The sequence below is a fragment of the Pongo abelii genome, chromosome X, assembly GCF_028885655.2.
Source record: "Pongo abelii isolate AG06213 chromosome X, NHGRI_mPonAbe1-v2.0_pri, whole genome shotgun sequence".
In the NCBI taxonomy this organism is placed as follows: Eukaryota; Metazoa; Chordata; class Mammalia; order Primates; family Hominidae; genus Pongo; species Pongo abelii.
This window is the reverse complement of record NC_072008.2, coordinates 112,558,681-112,579,761: the sequence shown is the minus strand read 5'-3', so window position 1 is coordinate 112,579,761 and position 21,081 is coordinate 112,558,681. Positions and strand designations below refer to the sequence as shown.

The 21,081-nt window shown below is 37.6% G+C and overlaps 1 protein-coding gene across 2 annotated transcripts in view; it reads right to left on the bottom strand.

The window, feature by feature from the left end:
• RNF128 (ring finger protein 128) overlaps window positions 1–21,081 on the bottom strand; it is a 105,822-nt gene that overhangs the window by 21,055 nt on the left and 63,686 nt on the right. For both annotated transcript variants that reach the window (XM_024240262.3, NM_001131226.2), the window contains 1 exon segment: window positions 4,977–5,224. In XM_024240262.3, the coding sequence (XP_024096030.2) occupies window positions 4,977–5,224 (248 nt within the window).

Genomic DNA, 21,081 nt, shown 5'->3' with positions numbered 1-21,081 from the left:
ACTACTAATAGTCTACTGTTGACTGGAAGCCTTACTGATAACATAAACAGTTAATAAACACATATGTTGTATGTTATATAAATTATATACTGTGTTTGTACAATAAAGTAAATTAGAGAAAATAAAATGTTATTAAGAAAATCATAAGGAAGAAAAGAATATATATTTAAAGACACGGTCTCACTGTCACCCAGGCTGGAAAGCAGTGGCATGATCTCGGCTCACTGCAACCTCTGCCTCCCGGGCTCAAGTGATTCTCCCACCTCAGCCTCCCAAGTAGCTGGGACTACAGGCACACGCCACCATGCCTGGCTAATTTTTCTATTATTTGTAGGGACAGGGTTTTGCCATGTTGCACAGGTTGGTCTCGAACTCCTAGGCTCAAGCAATCCACCCGCCTCGGTCTCCCAAAGTGCTGGTACGACAGGTGTGAGAGAAAATAAATTTTATCTTAATTAAGAGGCCGTGGATTATCATGAAGGCCTCCATCCTTCTTTCTTCACATTCACTAGGCTGGGGAGGAGGAAAAGGATATATTGGCCTTGCTGCCTCAGGTGTGGCAGAAGTGGAAGAATATCCGTGTATAAGTGGATTCATGTGGTTGAAACCCAAGTTGTTTAAGGGTCAACTGTATATACTGTTCAGTTAGCACAGTATTTATATATAAGGTGCCATAAGAACAACATAAGTCTATCTAATACTTGCAGAAGCCAACAAGGAGTGGAAACAGGTTCAAAGGAACAATTCATCCAGTTTATAAGACCATCACAAACATCTTTACATTATTATACCAATTTAATTATCCATTTATTCCCTTGATCTATGGCCACTTGAACTTTGTGATAAACTTGCACAGAGCTATTTAATATAGTAATGAACTAAATCATTCTAATTCTTCTTCATGCCAGTCACTCTCCCTTGGTATCACACTGTGAGGAGTTTTTAGTTCAATGTCTCAAATACATTTGATTACCATATGATTTATTTATATAAGATAGTTGAATTTTACTAACAATACCAGTATTACACCATATCAGAGTATGGTTATGATACAGTTTGGTTTGGCTACAAAAAAATCTGGAAATGTCACAGAAATATTTATTAAACCTTCCTAGAAGAATTAGCCTTTGCCCATATGCCAGATATGATGAGGAACAAATGCTGTCACCAGTAGCAATCATTCTGTCATTTCTAGGTTCCATGTTAGCTGGGGACAAAGCCAATCATTTGTCTCAACTTATATTATTATAAAGTTATAGGTTCCTGTTAACTTTGTACAGCAAGGCCATTTCCCTCCCATGGGAGTACATGGGTATCATTCAGTATTCTATTCCTACTAGCCTTATTTTGGCCCATCCTTTGGTCAAGATCATTCAGAGATCAGCAGTGCAAGTTGCAATTTTACAAAAAAAAATTCCATAAATTTGGAGATCTGCATGTGTCTCAAATATTCTCTGCCTGAGCTTCTACAGCTAAAAATGGAAGGTCATTACCCCCATGGCTACTTGGGGATCACTTTTAAGTAAAATAGTTAATAGATTCTGCTGTGTTAGAGTATATTTTCTTTCCCAATATCGATTCCTAGCATTCTCTAGCATTATGTGTTGGGTCTGTGTGATCAGTTTATCAAAGCTTTATGACCTTTGCAAGTGGATTCCCATTCTTTTCCCTCCTCTTGGAATATGATTTCCTTCTAATCTGTCTATTTTAGTTAGTAAATCCTTTTCTTCTGAAAGCCACTCTTCATTAAAAGTAAATTCAGCTTTTCACATTATATCTAGGCCAGCTCCTATTTCACCTACAGCCCTCTTTTGTTTCACTGGTCAATGTTTAATCCAACACACGCATTGTGACTATTGAGTATTAACTGCTTGAATACAGTTAGGATACATTTACTGTACCCGAAAATGTTTGGTACTCCATGCTAGAGTCAAGTGTATAGTGGTCACTCCTAAATGTAGTTTAATTTGTGTATGCCATAAGGTTTCCCATAATCTTTCTTGTCTCAAGTTAGGGTTGTTCCTGGAAGGGACATGAAACTAACTTATAAGGCCTAATATGTTATTTTCATTTATAATCCATTGATACTTTTTTGTTCTGTTTAAAAGCGTTGTATCTACAAAACAGGGATGATATGTGTTCTTACACATCACACTACAACATATGAGGCTATTCTGTCTGGGGGCTCATCTGAGCATTCAGTCATCGGAATTTATGGTTACAGTTATCAGTTTCCTGACATTATATATCACGTATCATAACCTTCAGAAGAAGAAATTCTTGAATATATTAAATTTGCCTAACATTCTAATGAAGCCAAATTTCCATAACTCAGCTTCATCATCATTTCTACCAGTAAAATGGAGATAATATAGTTAAATGTTTAGTGATAATTATAATCAGCATATGCATTAATCTCTACCTTTTAAAAATTAATACTAAGTCATGAAAATTAAATATATAAATGACATTCTAGCACTCTCAAATATTTACAAGCAAAAAGGATTATCAGCCATATATTTAATCTTTTAGTCCCCAAAGGATAAACAGATATAGTCCATTAAGTAATTTTTAAAAGCCCCTTAAAAAGCCTTCTCCAAATAGATGAGAAGTTTTAATGCTATTCTTGACCATTTCTACAGAGGTTAATTTTCATAAGATGTATTATAAACTATGAAAATTAAATGCGTAGACCAGAGCTAAATGTCCAATGAAGCTCTGTAACACCAGACAAAGTTCTTTATAAACCTTATTATTTTCTGATGGGGTTTAATGCCATGTCAATAAATTTATTATAGCACTGAGAATACTGAAACACATACCCCACCATGAACATATGCAAACCAAACACTCTTGTCATTGTAACTATAACCTTTGAATAGTTAGTCACACTGGACACCAATTTCCTTCCAGCATCACAGATAAAAAACTGCACAATATACAAATGTCAAATATTAACACAGTGTAAAACTACTGAGTGGCCTGGTACAGGAATTTTAAACATCTTTTTGACCGCAGCTAGTATCAGGCTGAACCTGCCACCAATGTGATAAGCTGCTTGTCTAAGGAGAAGGATAGAAGCCAATTAACTTTAAACACTGAGATAACCATCACTTATTACCATATGCTGGTATCTAATCTTTATGAAGTTTTTATAATAAAATTTCAATTTCTCATCTATTCCTAAATTAAATTAACTTTCTTGCTATATAAAAATCCTCACTGCTCCTTCCGCCCCCTAAATAAATTGAGTTACTTTTCACTTATTGGAGGAAGAGTACATGAAGTGACCAGAAATCAATTGCCTTTAGAGAAACTTCTCAGTACATATAAAAATGTATTTTCATCTGAAAGCATTAAATCCCTACTGAGCTTTCTAAAGAAGTGGCACACCATTCCGCTGTTATACTGAGAATACCTGAAGGGAGGAGGAGGTAAGAAATCATGGTGGCTTTGACTGGGGTGGAAGCAACGGAAGTAATAAGAAATAATCAAATTCTGGATATATAATGAAGGTAGAAATAAAAGGATTTGCTGATAGAGTTTACGTGGGAGGTGAGAGAAAAAAGGAATAAAGAATAACTTCAAGGTTTTTGGCCTGGGGCCAAGAGAAAATCTTTTGAAAATGGGAGCAATAATACTATGTTTGCATGTTGGTGGAAAAGATCCAGAGGAGAGGGAGAAATTGTTAAAGTAGGAGAGTGAGATAGGACAATTTCTGGAGTGATGTCCTTGAGTATACAAAAGACAAAAATAATCTTATACCTGAGTGAAAGAGTTAGCCTTTGCAAAGGAACAGTTCATCCATAAAAACAGAAGACAAAGCAGGGGAATAGGATAGACGCAGATGAAGATAGATGAGAAGATGTGGAAGTATTATTGATTGCTTCAATCTTCTCAGTAAAATAAAATACAAATTGAGAGTAAAGTTGGAGGAGGTGTTGGAGAAAGGGAGAGGAACACATATGGTTACCCAACAGTAGGAGAGTAAATGGTCAAGAAAACATAGTGTGATTCCTGGGTAGCATTAAGGGCCCACTCTGATTTTACGGTCACAAATTTAAAGTGAGATCAGTCAGTACAGCTGTAAATGCCTTTCTGATACTTCAGTTGTGCAAGGTGAAGACATAGAGTAGGTGGGAAGTAAATTTAACCAGGGTTGGATTTGTTTTTCCAGCAACTATAACAAAGAGAAAGAAGGGCCAAGGGAACTGAAGATGTATGCATGGGAGTGACCATGGAATTTAAGCTGGGTAAGGAGAAATGGGAGCATATCAGGGGGCTGAGGGGGACAATTTAATGGTGGCAGGAACAATGCCATACAACCTTAGGTACTTTACTGTTCAATAATGCTTTGGTATTTTTGCTCTGTTGTTTCTATACCTTGTACCTTTTTATACACTGTTATAATATGGTAGAAACTATTAATATTTGACTCCATTTGAAGCCTAACAATATATCATGCACAATTAGATCTTCTAATCTGCCTTCTCAGCCTAGTCCCTCTTCTCAGCCCCATCCCCACATGCAAATACAGACATACATATAAAATAATAGTGGTTACCTTTGGGTGATGACTATAGTTATATTGCTATATCAGGTTTTAGGTGAGTTTTTTTCCTGTGTACTTTCTAATTTCTAAGTTTTCTATATTGAGTATGAAATGTTTTTGTAATTTAGAAAAAAATGTTTATTTAAAAGAACATATGTATTTGCACCCATATGTAATTAAATGCTGGATGTGTTCTCTAATGAGGAGTTAGAAGATTTAATCAGGTAGGATTAAGTTCTTTGACAAATATAGAAAATAAAACCTTTGAGAAGAGCTGACATACTTTTAAAAACTACCAGATTTTGTAAAACATATGGGGAGATCATTGTCTAGCACGTAAAATGTATTGAAATGCAGGATCCTGAAACCACAATTAGAACAGTAATTTTTTTTTTTAATAGTGGAAGAAAGGACCATTACAAACCTGCTTCCTGCTTTGAGCTCTTGCATTCCGTAGCCTTCGAGCAGAATAAAAGATAAAATAGCCCACAGTTGCCGCCGTAATAATAAAAAAGGACACAGAAACGAAAAAAATTGAATAGTGATTCACCCAAGGGCCATGTTTTTTCCCTACTTCTATGACCATTGTCACTTGTATGCCTCTTTGAATAGATTGTAGAATTTTTGTGCCTTTCAGATTGCCGATCATGATTGCAACAATGTCTCCTGCACCTGTAAAATAAAACAAATTCAGTTTTAGTTTGGTGAAACATTCTTAGTATAATAACCCAATTGCTAAAATGATTTTAAATGGGTCTCAATGAGACAAAGGAAGGATACTCATTCATTCAATTAACATTTTTGAGCACCTACTATCTATATGAAAGTTGTAGGCTACATAAACACGCATGAGATTTGGTTACTGATTTTAGGGAACTCATAACTTAGTAAGGAAGCTATTATATACAACAAACACCTCCCCCTCCTCAGATTAACTATCTATAATTCAACAGTACTGCCTTTGAGACCCAATTTGCATCTTATATGAAGGCTTGCTTAAAGACAAATAGTCCCCCAAATTGTAGAAAATAGGGCTTATATGATAAGGAATCTAAGATTTGGGGAATACAGAAATATTTCCCAATTTATAAGATGATAAATTATCTCAAGAGCTCACTACTAGCATGTATAAGGATTTACATACTGGGATAGCAATTTGAGCCAAACAATGTTTACAAACCCAAATGTACAAACTATACATATGTCCATGATGTACCATTTTTCTATATCCTCAAAAGCAATATAAAACTTGCTCAAGGTGTTCTAAGGTTTTACATGGACGTGATCAGGTTAGCAATGAAGATAACATATAGAAATGCACATTTCTATGCACTACCTATTAAAGACAAGCCTAAAATAAGACTAATCTTATTACTAAAGGTCTAATTATCTATAATACTTACCTCTCTACCACCAATTATATAAGTTTTGTGGAAAAAAATAAAGTACAAACGTTATCTTTCCCAATGTTGTAAGAATGTCAGATTGCTCATGCCATTCCAATGCTTATCAAGGTTTACATTCCCTCTAGTTTATATGACCTGAGACCAATAATCTTAAGCAAAAGAAGAGCACTTATTGAATGTTAAGGTATAACCAACTAGAGAAACCTCCCACTGATATTAAGTTAAGGTGCTAATCTGGGTTAATGATTCAACTCCAATCTGGAATAAATACAAATACACACATACAACTCTAAAAGGACTTTTAGAGGAGGTTCCAAGATGGCCGAATAGGAACAGCTCCAGTCTGCAGCTCCCAGTGTGAGTGACGCAGAAGACGGGTGATTTCTGCATTTTCAACTGAGGTACTGGGTTCATCTTACTGGGGCTTGCCAGACAAGTGGGTGCAGCCCACGGAGCAGGACAAGGCATCGCCTCACCCAGAAAGCACAAGGGGTCAGGGAATTCCCTTTCCTAGCAAAGGGAAGCCATGACAGACGGTACCTGGAAAATCGGGACACTCCCATCCTAATACTGCACTTTTCCAATGGCCTTAGCAAATGGCACACCAGGAGATTATAACCCGCACCTGGCTCAGAGGGTCCCATGCCCATGGAGCCTCGCTCACTGCTAACACAGCATCTGAGATCGAACTGCAAGGCAGCAATGGGGCTGGGGGAGGGGCGTATGCCATTGCTGAGGCTTGAGTAGGTAAACAAAGCGGCAGGCAAGCTCCAACTGGGTGGAGCCCACTGCAGCTCAAGGAGGCCTGCCTGACTCTGTAGACTGCACCTCTGGGGGCAGGGCATAGCTGAACAAAAGGCAGCAGAAACTTCTGCAGACTTAAACATCCCTGTCTGACAGCTTTGAAGAGAGTAGTGGTTCTCCCAGCACGGAGTTTGAGATCTGAGAACGGACAAACTGCCTCCTCAACTGGGTCTCTGACCCCTCAGTAGCCTAACTGGGAGACACTTCCCAGTAGGGGCCGACTGACACCTCATACAGTGGGGTGCCCCTCTGAGACGAAGCTTCCAGAGGAAGGATCAGGCAGCAACGTCTGCCGTTCTGCAATGTTTGCTGTTCTGTAGCCTCTGCTGGTGATAACCAGGCAAACAGGGTCTGGAGTAGACCTCCAGCAAACTCCAACAGACCTGCAGCTGAGGGTCCTGACTGTTAGAAGGAAAACTGACAAACAGAAAGGACATCCACACCAAAACCCTGTCGGTACGTCACCATCATCAAAGACCAAAGGTAGATAAAACCACAAAAACGGGGAGAAACCAGAGCAGAAAAGCTGAAAATTCTAAAAATCAGAGCGCCTCTTCTCCTCCAAAGGAACACAGCTCCTCGCCAGCAACAGAACAAAGCTGGATGGAAAATGACTTTGACGAGTTGAGAGAAGAAGGCTTCAGATGATCGGTAATAACAAACTTCTCTGAGCTAAAGGAGGATGTTCGAACCCATTGCAAAGAAGCTAAAAATCTTGAAAAAAGATTAGACGAATGGCTAACTAGAATAAACAGTGGAGAGAAGTCCTTAAATGACCTGATGGAGCTGAAAACCATGGCATGAGGACTACGTGGTGCATGCACAAGCTTCAGTAGCCGATTTGATCAAGTGGAAGAAAGGGTATGTGATTGAAGATCAAATGAATGAAATGAAGCAAGAAGAGAAGTTTAGAGAAAAAAAAGAGTAAAAAGAAATGAACAAAGCCTCCAAGAAATATGGGACCATGTGAAAAGACCAAATCTATGTCTGATTGGTGTACCTGAAAGTGACGGGGAGAATGGAACCACGTTGGAAAATACTCTTCAGGATATTATCCAGGAGAACTTCCCCAACCTAGCAAGGCAGGCCAACATTCAAATTCAGGAAGTACAGAGAATGCCACAAAGATACTCCTTGAGAAGAGCAACTCCAAGACACATAATTGTCAGATTCACCAAAGTTGAAATGAAGGAAAAAATGTTAAGGGCAGCCAGAAAGAAAGGTCGGGTTACCCACAAAGGGAAGCCCATCAAACTAACAGCAGATCTCTCGGCAGAAACTCTACAAGCCAGAAGAGAGTCAGGGCTAATATTCAACATTCTTAAAGAATTTTCAACCCAGAATTTCATATCCAGCCAAACTAAGCTTCATAAGTGAAGGAGAAATAAAATTCTTTACAGACAAACAAATGCTGAGAGATTTTGTCACCACCAGACCTGCCTTACAAGAGCTCCTGAAGGAAGCACTAAACATGGAAAGGAACAACTGGTACCAGCCACTGCAAAAACATGCCAAATTGTAAAGATCATTGATGCTAGGAAGAAAATGCATCAACTAATGAGCAAAATAACCAGCTAACATCATAATGACAGGATCAAATTCACACATAATAATATTAACCTTAAATGTAAATGGGCTAAATGCTCCAATTAAAAGACACAAACTGAAAAAAAAAAAGACAGACTGGCAAATTGGATAAAGACATCAAGACCCATCAGTGTGCTGTATTCAGGAGACCCATCTCACATGCAGAGACACACATAGGCTCAAAATAAAGGGATGGAGGAAGATATACCAAGCAAATGGAAAGCAAAAAAAAAAAAAAAAAAAAAAAAAAACAACAAAGCAGGGGTAGCAATCCTAGTCTCTGATCAAACAGACTTTAAACCAACAAAGATCAAAAGAGACAAAGAAGGCCATTACATAATGGCAAAGGGATCAATTCAACAAGAAGAGCTGACTATCCTAAATATATATGCACTCAATACAGGAGCACCCAGATTTATAAAGCATGTCCTTAGAGACCTACAAAGAGACTTAGACACGCACACAATAATAATGGGAGACTTTAAAACCCCACTGTCAACATTAGACAGATCAACGAGACAGTAAGTTAACAAGGATATCCAGGAACTGAACGTAGCTCTGCACCAAGCAGACCTAATAGACATCTACAGAACTCTCCACCCCAAATCAACAGAATATACATTCTTCCCAGCACCACATCACACATATTCCAAAATTGACCACATACTTGGAAGTAAAGCACTCCTCAGCAAATGTAAAAGAAAAGAAATTATAACAAACTGTCTCTCAGACCACAGTGCAATCAAACTAGAACTCAGGATTAAGAAACTCACTCAAAACCACACAACTACATGGAAACTGAACAACCTGCTCCTGAATGACTACTGGGTACATAATGAAATGAAGGCAGAAATAAAGATGTTCTTTGAAACCAATGAGAACAAAGACACAACATACCAGAATCTCTGGGAGACATTGAAAGCAGTGTATAGAGGGAAATTTATAGCCCCAAATGCCCACAAGAGAAAGCAGGAAAGATCTAAAATTGACACCCTAACATCACAATTAAAAGAACTAGAGAAGCAAGAGCAAACACACTCAAAAGCTGGCAGAAGGCAAGAAATAAATAAGATCAGAGCAGAAGAGAAGGAGATGGAGACACAAAAAACCCTTAAAAAAATCAATGAATCCAGGAGCTGGTTTTTTGAAAAGATCAACAAAATTGATAGACCACTAGCAAGACAAATAAAGAAGAAAAGAGAGAAGAATCAAATAGATGCAATAAAAAATGATAAAGGGGATATCACCACCGATCCCACAGAAATACAAACTACCATCAGAGAATACTATAAACCCCTCTATGCAAATAAACTAGAAAATCTAGAAGAAATGGATAAATTCCTCAACACATACACCCTCCCAAGACTAAACCAGGAAGAAGTTGAATCTCTAAATAGACCAATAACAGGCTCTGAAATTGAGGCAATAATTAATAGCCTACCAACCAAAAAACATCCAGGACCAGATGGATTCACAGACGAATTCTACCAGAGGTACAAACAGAAGCTGGTACCATTCCTTCTGAAACTATTCCAATCAATAGAAAAAGAGGGAATCCTCCCTAACTCATTTTATGAGGCCAGCATCATCCTGATACCAAAGCCGGGCAGAGACACAACAAAAAAAGAGAATTTTAGACCAATATCCCTGATGAACATCCATGTAAAAATCCTCAATAAGATACTGGCAAACCGAATCCAGCAGCACATCAAAAAGCTTATCCACCACAATCAAGTTGGCGTCATCCTGGGATGCAAGGCTGGTTCAACATATGCAAATCAATAAATGTAATCCATCATATAAACAGAACTAAAGATAAAAACCACATGATTATCTCAATAGATGCAGAAAAGGCCTTTGACAAAATTCAACACCCCTTCATGCTAAAAACTCTCAATAAACTAGGTATTGATGGGACATATCTCAAAATAATAAGAGCTATCTATGACAAACCCACAGCCAATATCATACTGAATGGGCAAAAACTGGAAGCATTCCCTTTGAAAACTGGCATAAGACAGGGATGCCCTTTCTCACCACTCCTATTCAACATAGTGTTGGAAGTTCTAGCCAGGACAATCAGGCAAGAGAAGGAAATAAAGTGTATTCAATTAGGAAAAGAGGAAGTCAAATTGTCCCTGTTTGCAGATGACATGATTGTATATTTAGAAAACCCCATCATCTCAGCCCAAAATCTCCTTAAGCTGATGAGCAACTTCAGCAAAGTCTCAGGATACAAAATCAATGTGCAAAAATCACAAGCATTCCTATACACCAATAACAGACAAACAGAAAGCCAAATCACAAGTGAACTCCCATTCACAATTGCTTCAAAGAGAATAAAATACCTAGGAATCTAACTTACAAGGGATGTGAAGGACCTCTTCAAGGAGAACTACAAACCACTGCTCAATGAAATAAAAGAGGACACAAACAAATGGAAGAACATTCCGTGTTCATGGATAGGAAGAATCAATATCGTGAAAATGGCCATTCTGCCCAAGGTAATTTATAGACTCAATGCCATCCCCATCAAGCTACCAATGACTTTCTTCACAGAACTGGAAAAAACTACTTTAAAGTTCATATGGAACCAAAAAAGAGCCCGCATTGCCAAGACAATCCTAAGCCAAAAGAACAAAGCTGGAGGCATCACACTACCTGACTTCAAACTATACTACAAGGCTACAGTAACCAAAACAGCATGATACTGGTACCAAAACAGAGATATAGACCAATGGAACAGAACAGAGCCCTCAGAAATAATACCACACATCTACAACCAACCAATGTTTGACAAACCTGACAAAAACAAGAAATGGGGAAAGGATTCCCTATTTAACAAATGCTGCTGGGAAAACTGGCTAGCCATATATAGAAAGCTGAAACTGGATCCCTTCCTTAAACCTTATACAAAAATTAATTCAAGATGGATTAAAGACCTAAATATTAGACCTAAAACCATAAAAATCCTAGAAGAAAACCTAGGCAAATACCATTCAGGCCATAGGCATGGGCAAGAACTTCATGACCAAAACACCAAAAGCAATGGCAACAAAAGCCAAAATTGACAAATGGGATCTAATTCAACTAAAGAACTTCTGCACAGCAAAAGAAACTACCATCAGAGTGAAAAATGCAACCTACAGAATGGGAGAAAATTTTTACAATTTACCCATCTGACAAAGAGCTAATATCCAGAATCTACAATGAACTTAAACAAATTTACAAGAAAAAATCAAACAACCTCATCAAAAAGTGGGCAAAGGATATGAACAGACACTTCTCAAAAGAAGACATTTATGCAGCCAACAGACACATGAAAAAATGTTCATCATCACTGACCATCAGAGAAATGCAAATCAAAACCACAATGAGATACCATCTCACACCACTTAGAATGGTGATCATTAAAAAGTCAGGAAACAACAGGTACTGGAGAGGATGTGAAGAAATAGGAACGCCTTTACACTGTTGGTGGGAGTGTAAACTAGTTCAACCATTGTAGAAGACAGTGTGGTGATTCCTCAAGGATCTAGAACTAGAAATACCATTTGACCCAGCCATCCCATTACTGGGCATATACCCAAAGGATTATAAATCATGCTGCTATAAAGACACATGCACACGTATGTTTATTTCAGCACTATTCACAATAGCATAGACTTGGAACCAACCCAAATGTCCATCAATAATAGACTGGATTAAGAAAATGTGGCACATATATACCATGGAATACTATGCAGCCATAAAAAAGGATGAGTTAATGTTTTTGTAGGGACATGGATGAAGCTAGAAACCATCATTCTGAGCAAACTATCACCAGGACAGAAAACCAAACACTGAATGTTCTCACTCATAGGTGGGAATTGAACAATGAGAACACTTGGACACAGAATGGGGAACATCACACGCTGGAGCCTGTCGTGGGGTGGGGGGCTGGGGGGGATAGCATTAGGAGATATACCTAATGTAAATGACGAGTTAATGGGTGCAGCACACCAACATGGCACATGTAAACATATGTAACAAACCTGCATGTTGTGCACATGTACCCTAGAACTTAAAGTATAATAATAAAAAACCCAACAAAATAAAAATAAAATAAAATAAAATAAAATAAAAGGACTTTTAGACTAGAATTTAAATACAAAAATACTGAATGTCTGAAATGTAGACACCCTCTGTTGTATCTTCTTCCAATATGAGTATAATACCCAAATATCCCTTATGGGTCTGGAGGTAATTTTGCCAGAGAGTGCCCCTTTTTTCTATTTATTTGGGGATATTAAGTTTTTAGCTATGGCACTAAAATCACAGACATTATTTGTCTTTTCTCTAAAAGCCATTTCTCAGGAAAATATTAAAATAGTATTCACAGTTTTAATTTTCAAATTAAGGGTACAAACATTAAATGGCAATGTACACAGTAAAATTGTTAATCAAGCAATCCCTTAAATTTATGGTCCTCAGTAGCCAAAGTTTTCAAAAGATGAGGCCAAAAAGAAATATCTCATAGTATGCTAAGATTCTCTCTTTATTTGAAGTTATTAATTTAAAAATTTTATTCAAAGCATTTTATTATAGATCCTTAACATTCCAAAAGACACTATTTTTACATGATAGCCATTTAGTTAAGCCCTTTTTATAACTCTACTGACTCATGTATGATCATTCAGTTTGATAGAGATTAATGACTCACCTTGTTCTCATTTACAAAAGGAAAATCTCAAAAACAATGGGGAGTGAAGGAGTCTGAAATGTAGAGACCCTCTGTTATATTTTCTTCCAATATCAGTATATGACCCAAATATCCCTTATGGATCTGGAGATAATTTTACCAAAGAGTGGCCCTTTTTTCTATTTATTTAGGGGCTTTACATTTTTAGCTATGGCACTAAAATCACAGACATTATTTGTCTTTTCTCTAAGAGCCATCTCTCAGGAAAATGTATAGTAATAAAGTTGTGATTAATTATATAATGTAGCATTCCTGTCCGATATTATAAACTGTATAATCTTTGAAAGCATAGAGAATTCTAAAAGTTAGGCTTTGGAATATATTTTTAAATATTTCTTTTGAATCACAGATGTGTACTGCTAATAAATTGGTTTTTTTTTTGTTGTTGTTGTTGTTGTTTTGTTTTTTTTGAGACGGAGTTTTGCTCTTGTCACCCAGAGTGGAGTGGAGTGGCGCAATCTTGGCTCACTGCAACCTCTGCCTCCTGGGTTCAAGTGATTCTCCTGCTTCAGCCTCCCGAGTAGCTGGCATTACAGGTGCATGCCACCACACCCAGCTAATTTTTGTATTTTTAGTAGAGACGGGGTTTCACCAGTTGGCCAGGCTGGTTTCAAACCCCTAACCTCAGGTGATCCACCCACCTTGGCCTCCCAAAGTGCAGGGATTAGAGGTGTGAGCCACTGCACCTGGCCATAAGTTTTTTTTTTTTTTTTTTTGGCTTAAACAATAGAAATTTATTTTCTCATAGTTCTAGAGACTGGAAATCAGAGATCATGGTATCAGCATGGTCAGGTTCTGGTGAGGGCTCTCTTTCTGTGCTCAGATGACCTTTCTCAGAGAAAAGCAGGGAAAGAGAGTGAGAGAAAGAGAGAGAGAGAGAGAGATCCCTTCCTATTCCTATAAATCCACCAATCCTATCAAATTAGGAACCCATCATTATGACCTCAGTTAACCTTAATTATCCCCTAAAGGCCTCATCTCTAAATATATTTGCATTGGGGGTTAAGGCCTCAACCAATGAATTTGGTGGGGAGAGGACACAATTCAGTCCATAGCACTAAGTAGCTTGTTTTCTTTGCAGTAATTGTAAATGGTACTGTTTTTAATTTGCTTTCCTCATGTTCTCTATTACTATAAAGAAATAGGATTAATTTTAATGTTCGATCTTTTATCCTGTGACATGGCTAATAGAAATGTTTTGTTCTTTTAGAACATATGGGGTAGGTGGCGGGGTAGATACTCAGGAACATATGGGCCATTGTGGTCAGATGAAGGTTAAAAAACAAAACAAGGTCGGGCGAGGTGGGTCACGCCTGTGATCCCAGCACTTTGGGAGGCTGAGGTGGGTGGATCACGAGATCAGGAGATCAAGACTATCCCGGCTAACACGGTGAAACCCCGTCTCTTCTAAAAATACAAAAAAAAATTAGTCGGGTGTGGTGGCGGGCGCTTGTAGTCCCAGCTACTGGCGAGGCTGAGGCAGGAGAATGGCGTGAACCCGGGAGGCGGAGCTTGCAGTGAGCTGATATCGTGCCACTGCACTCCAGCCTAGGTGACAGAGCGAGACTCCATCTCAAAAAACAAAACAAAACAAAAACAAAAAACAAGGATAGGCAAGAAATGTACATTGTATACATCTTAGCAACAATACTGTGCTTCAGTCCTCACAATCTATATTCATACATGCTATATACAGTCCAACTATTAAAAAACCTGAACTGGCCGGGCGCGGTGGCCCACGCCTTTAATTCCAGCACTTTGGGAGGCCGAGGAGGCGGGCGGATCATGAGATCAGGAGATCGAGACCATCCTGGCTAACACGGTGAAACCCCATTTCTACTAAAAATACAAAAAATTAGCCGGGCATGGTGGCGGGCGCCTGTAGTCCCAGCTACTCGGGAGGCTGAGGCAGGAGAATGGCGTGAACCCGGGAGGTGGAGCTTGCAGTGAGCCAAGATCGTGCCAGTGCACTCCAGCCTGGACGACAGAGCGAGACTCCGTCTCAACGAAAATAAAAAACAAAAAACAAAAAACCCTGAATTGGCTTCCTAATCATGTAAAAGACCTATTTCTAAGCATTTTGATACTTCCCACACACTTGAAAATATCTGTAAACTGCTCCCCCTCCACTGTTCTCAATTGCAGTTAACAGTGTAACAACCCCTCTGGTCACCTAGTTTAGTAACCTCAGAATCATGTTTGAATCCTCACTGCTCACCTAGTCAGTCATGGAGATGCTATTTACTTTCTTGGTGTCTCCATTATCAGATCTTTCTATTTCTGCTGTTTTAATATAGACCCTCAAAATTTCTTTGAAATAGGGTACTGAAACTATTACAGTAACCTCCTAGCTGGTCATCCTATATCCAGTCCCTCCCTTAAAGTTTCATTAGAGTTGACCTTTCTGCTTGACTTTTGCTATAACATGGTTGAATCGTGCCTCTTTTTCTGCCCAGGAGTCTTTAGTGGCTCCTAATTACTCATTACAATCTGACTTCTTGGCCTAACAAGTAAAGCCATATATGATCTGATCTCAACTGATCTGGCACATGTGTTGGTATGTTATATAGGCAAATTGTATGTCACAGGGGCTTGTGTACAGATTATTTCATCATCCATGTAATAAGCATAGTGCCCAATAGGTATTCATCCTCCTCCCTTCCTCCACCCTCAAGTAGGCCCCGGTGTCCGTTGTTCCCTTCTTTGTGTCCATGTGTACTCAAAGTTTAGCTCCCACTTATTCATAAGAACATGTGGTATTTGGTTTTCTGTTCCTGTGTTTGTTCACTCAGGATAATGGCCTCCAGCTCCATCCATGTTGCTGCAAAGAACATAATCTATACACAAACCCCTGTGACACACAATTTGCCTATATAACAAACCAACACATGTGTCCTTGAGCCTAAAATAAAAGTTTAAAAAATTTCAAGACTGGGCTTGGTGGCTCACACCTGTAATCCCAGCACTTTGGGAGGCCGATGGGGGGCAGATCACCTGAGGTCAGGAGTTCAAGACCAGCTTGACTAACATGGAAAAACCCTGTCTCTACTAAAAGTACAAAATTAGCCAGGTGTGGCAATGCATGCCTGTAATCCCAGCTACTCAGGAGGCTGAGGGAGGAGAATCGCTTGAACCCGAGGCGGAGCTTGCGGTGAGCCGAGATGGTGCCACCGCACTCCAGTCTGGGCAACAAGAGCACAACTCCATCTCAAAAAAAAAAAAAAAAATCAAAAGTGGAGAATGGAATAGTGATTACCAGAGGCTGGGGAGGATACAGGGTAGGGAAGGATGGAGAGAGGTTGGTCAATGTGTACAAACTTACAGTTAGGCAGGAAGAATAAGTTTGGTGTTTTTTTACACAGTAGGGTGACTATAGCAAACAGCAATGTAGTGTATGTTTTAAGATAACTAGAAGAGAAGATTTTGAATGATGTCACCACAAACAAATGAAAAATGTTCAGTGTGATGGATGTGGTAATTGCCCCCATTTGATCATTATACTATATAGTATACTTACATTGACAATCACATTGTACCCCATAAATATATACAATTATGTGTCAATTATAAATTTTTAAATTAAGGGTCTTTAAAAAAAAAAAGACAGCATCTGCCCAAAATAAAAAAGTTCTTAATTTATAGAGGCATGCCAATTGAGATGCAAAGTAAAATGAAATACTAGATAGAGGTTAGAAACCAAGAGACAGGGGACCAAAGAGGAAACATTTATTCTCTCACTTGGAGCTTGGGGAACCTGTATAGAAGCATCATTTGAGCTGGGACTTAAGTAATACATAGATAAGCAGAGGACAGGGAGTGTCAGAGCAAATATGGGTATTTTAGGCAGAAGGATCAGAATGAACAGTTAAGAAAAGTGAATGACAATAGTCCCATGTGGCTGTATCTGAGTACTCATGAGATCATACATGATCTCATTCTTTTTTATGGCTGTATATAATATTCCATGGTGTATTTGCACATTTTTTTATTCAGTCTACCATTGATGGGCATTTAGGTGGATTCCATGACTTTGCTATTGTAAATAGTGCTGTGATGAACATACACGTGCATGTGTCTTTATGGTAGAATGATTTATATTCCTTTGGGTATATACCCAATAATGGGATTGCTGTGTCAAATTGCAATTCTGCTTTGAGTTTTTTGAGAAATCAGCAAACTGCTTTCCACAATGGCTGAACTAATTTACATTCCCACGAGCAGTGTATAAGCATTCCCTTTTCTCTAAAACCTTGTTAACATCTGTTATTTTTTGACTTTTTAATAATAGCCATACTGACTGGTGGGAGATGGTATTGCATTGTAATTTGGATTGGTATTTCTCTAGTAATCTGATTAGTGATGTTCAGCAATTTTTCATATGTTTCATTTGTTGGCTGCATGTATGTCTTCTTTTGAAAAGTATCTGTTCATGTCCTTTGTCCAGTTTTTAATGGGGTTGTTGGATTTTTGCTTGTTAATTTAAGTTCCTTAAAGATTTCGGATATCAGACCTTTGCTGGATGCATAGTTTGCAACTATTTTCTCCCATTCTGTTGTTGTCTGTTTACTCTGTTGATAGTTTCTTTTGCTATGCAAAAGCTTTTTAATTTAATTAGGTTGCATTTGCCAACTTTTGTTTTTGTTTTTGCTTTTGTTGCAATTGCTTTTGGCACTTAATTTCCTCCAGGTTCATCCACACTGCTGCAAATGACACGATTTGCTGCTTTTTAAATGCTGAATAGTATTCCATTGTATATACGTGTGACTTTTTCTATATCCATTCACCCATTGATGGATACTTAGCTTGATTCCATATCTTTGCTGTTGTGAATAGTGTTGAAATAAACATGGGAGGGCAGATATCTCTTGGACAAACTGACTTCCATTCCTTTGGATAGATACCCAGTAATTGAATTGCCAGATTATATGGTAATTGTATTTCTAACATTTTTTAAGACTCTCCATACTGTTTTCCATTATGGCTGGACTAATTTACATTCCCACCAACAGTAAGTATATAAGAGTTCCCTTTTCTCCACATGCTTGCCAGTATTTGTTTGTTTTTTGTCTCTTTTATAATAGCCATCCTAACTGGAGTGAAGTGATATCACATTGCAGTTTTGATTTGCATTTTCCTGATGATTGGTGACGTTGAATATTTTTTTCATGTAACTGTTGGCTATTTGTATGCTTCTTCTGAGAACTGTCTATTCAGGACTTTTGCCCATTTTAAAATCAGATTATTTGTTGTTTTGCTATTTAATTGTTTGAGTTAACAGTCTCTTAATGACAGTAATGCCTTTATCTGCTATTTTTAGGAATTAGATGTTCCATAAAAGTAAAATTTACAGGTAACAAAAGGTTTTACACAAATACTTAGTTTTAACAATTTTGAATGAACACTTGAAAAAGTAATCTATATTGTCCTAAATTTGATTTTTATTCTTTTTATAAAATGTTTAGTTTTTATGGGTGCATATCAGGTGTATATATTTCTAGGTTACATGAGATATTTTGATACAGACATACAATCTGTAATAATCACATCAGGGTAAATGGGGTATCCATCACTTCAAGCATTTTTATTTTCTTTGTGTTACAAACATTCCAGCTATGCTTTTAGTTATTTTAAAATGTACATTAAGTTATTGTTGACTACAGTCACCCTTTTGTGCTATAAAATGCTAGGTCTTACTCGTTCTATCTAACTATATTTTTGCGCCCAGTAATAATCCCCAATTTCTTTCTACCCACCTCTACTCTTCCCAGCCTCTGGTAACCATCCTTCTAATATATATCTCCAACTGTTTAAAATTTTAGCTCTCATAAATGAGTGGAAAACATGCAAAGTTTGTCTTTCTGTGCCTGGCTCATTTCACTTAACATAATAATTCTCCAGTTCCATGTGTTTTTGCAAATGACAGGATCTCATTCTTCTTTATGGCTGAATAGTACTCCATTGTGTGTAAGTACCACATTTTCTTTATCCATTTGTCTCTTGATGGACACTTAGGTTGCTTCCAAATCATGGTTATTGTAGAATAGTGCTGCAATAAACACGGGGGTGTAGACATCTCTTTGATATCCTGATTTCCTTTCTTTTGGGTATATATCTAGCAGTGGGATTGCGGATTAATTGGTAATTCTATTTTTAGTTTTCTGAGGAACCTCCATATTGTTCTACACAGCGGCTGTAGTAATTTACATTCCAACCAACAGTGTACAAGGGTTCCCTTTCCTCTACATCCTCGCCAGCATTCATTATTGCCTGACTTTTGAATAAAAGCCATTTTAACTGGGGTGAAATAATACCTCATTGTAGTTTTTATTTGCATTTCCCTGATGATCAATTATGTTGAGCATCTTTTCATATACCTGTTTGCCTTTTGTATGTCTTCTTTTGAGAAATGTCTATTCAGATCTTTTGTCCATTTTTAATCAGATTATTAGATATTTTCCTATTTAGTGATTTCAGCTCCTTACATATTCTGGTTATTAATCCCTTGTCAGATGAATAGTTTGCAAATATTTTCTCCCATTCTATGGGTAGTCTTTTCTATTTGATGATTGTTTTCTTTGCTGGTAGAAGCTTTTTAGCTTGATGTGATCTCCTTTCTTCATGTTTGCTTTGGTTACCTGTACTTGTGGTGGAGTATTGCTCAGATAATCTGTGCTCAGTCCAATGTCCTGGAGAGTTTCCCCAATGTTTTCTTTTAGTAGTTTCATATTTTGAGGTCTTAGATTTAAGTCTTCATTCCATTTTGATTTGATTTTTGTATATGGCGGGAGATAAGGGTCCAGTTTCATTCTTCTGCACATGGATATGCAGTTTTGCCAGCCGCACTAATCGGAGAGCCTATCTTTTCCCCAATGTATGTTCTTGGCACTTTGTTGAACATAAGCTCACTGTGAATGTATAGATTTATTTCTGAATTGTCTATTATTTTCCTTTGGTCTATATGTCTGTATTTATGCCAGTACCATGCTTCTTTGGTTACTATAACTGTGTAGTATAATTTAAAGTCAGGTAATATGTTTCCTCTAGTTTTGTTTTTTTTGCTCAGGATGGCTTTGGCTATTCTGGGTCTTCTGTGGTTTCATATAAATTCTATAATTATTTTTTCTATTTATGTGAATGATGTCATTGGTATTATATTTTAATAGGGATTGCATTAAATCTGTAGATTGCATTGGGTACTATGAACCTTTTAATAAAATTGAAACTTCCAATCCATGAACATGGAATATCTTTCCATCTTTTTGTGCCATCTTCAATTTCTTACATCATTGTTTTACAGTTTTCATTGTAGAGCTCTCTTCTTTGGTTAGGTTTCCTCCTAGGTACTTTATTTTATTTGTTGTTATTGTAAATGGGAATACTTTCTTGATTTCTTTTTCAGATTGTGTGCCATTGGCATATAGAAATACTACTGATTTATATATGTTGATTTTGTATCCTGCAGCTTTACTGAATTTATCAGTTCTAATAGTTTCTTGTGGGGCCTTCAGGTTTTTCAAACTATAAGATCATATTATCTGCAAACAAGGATAATTTGACTTTTTCCTTTCCAATTTTGTTGCCCTTCTTTCTCTTGTCTGATGTCTCTAGCTAGGACCTCCAGTACTATGTTGCATAACAGTGGTAAAAGTGGATATCTCTGTCCTGTTCCAGGTATTAGAGGAAAGGCTTTCAGTTTTTCCCTATTCAATATGATACTAAGCTGTGGATCTGTCACATATAGCTTTTATTGCAATGAGGTATGTTCCTTGCATACACAGATTTTTTAGGGTTTTTAATCGTGAAAGGATGTTGAATTTTATCAAATGATTTTCAGCATCAATTGGAATTATATGCTTTCTATCCTTCATTCTGTTGATAGGATGTAGGACATTGATTTATGTATAACTATCCTTGCATCCCTAGGATAAATCCCACTTGATCATGATCAATTACCCTATTAATGTGTTGCTGAATTTGGTTTGTTAATATTT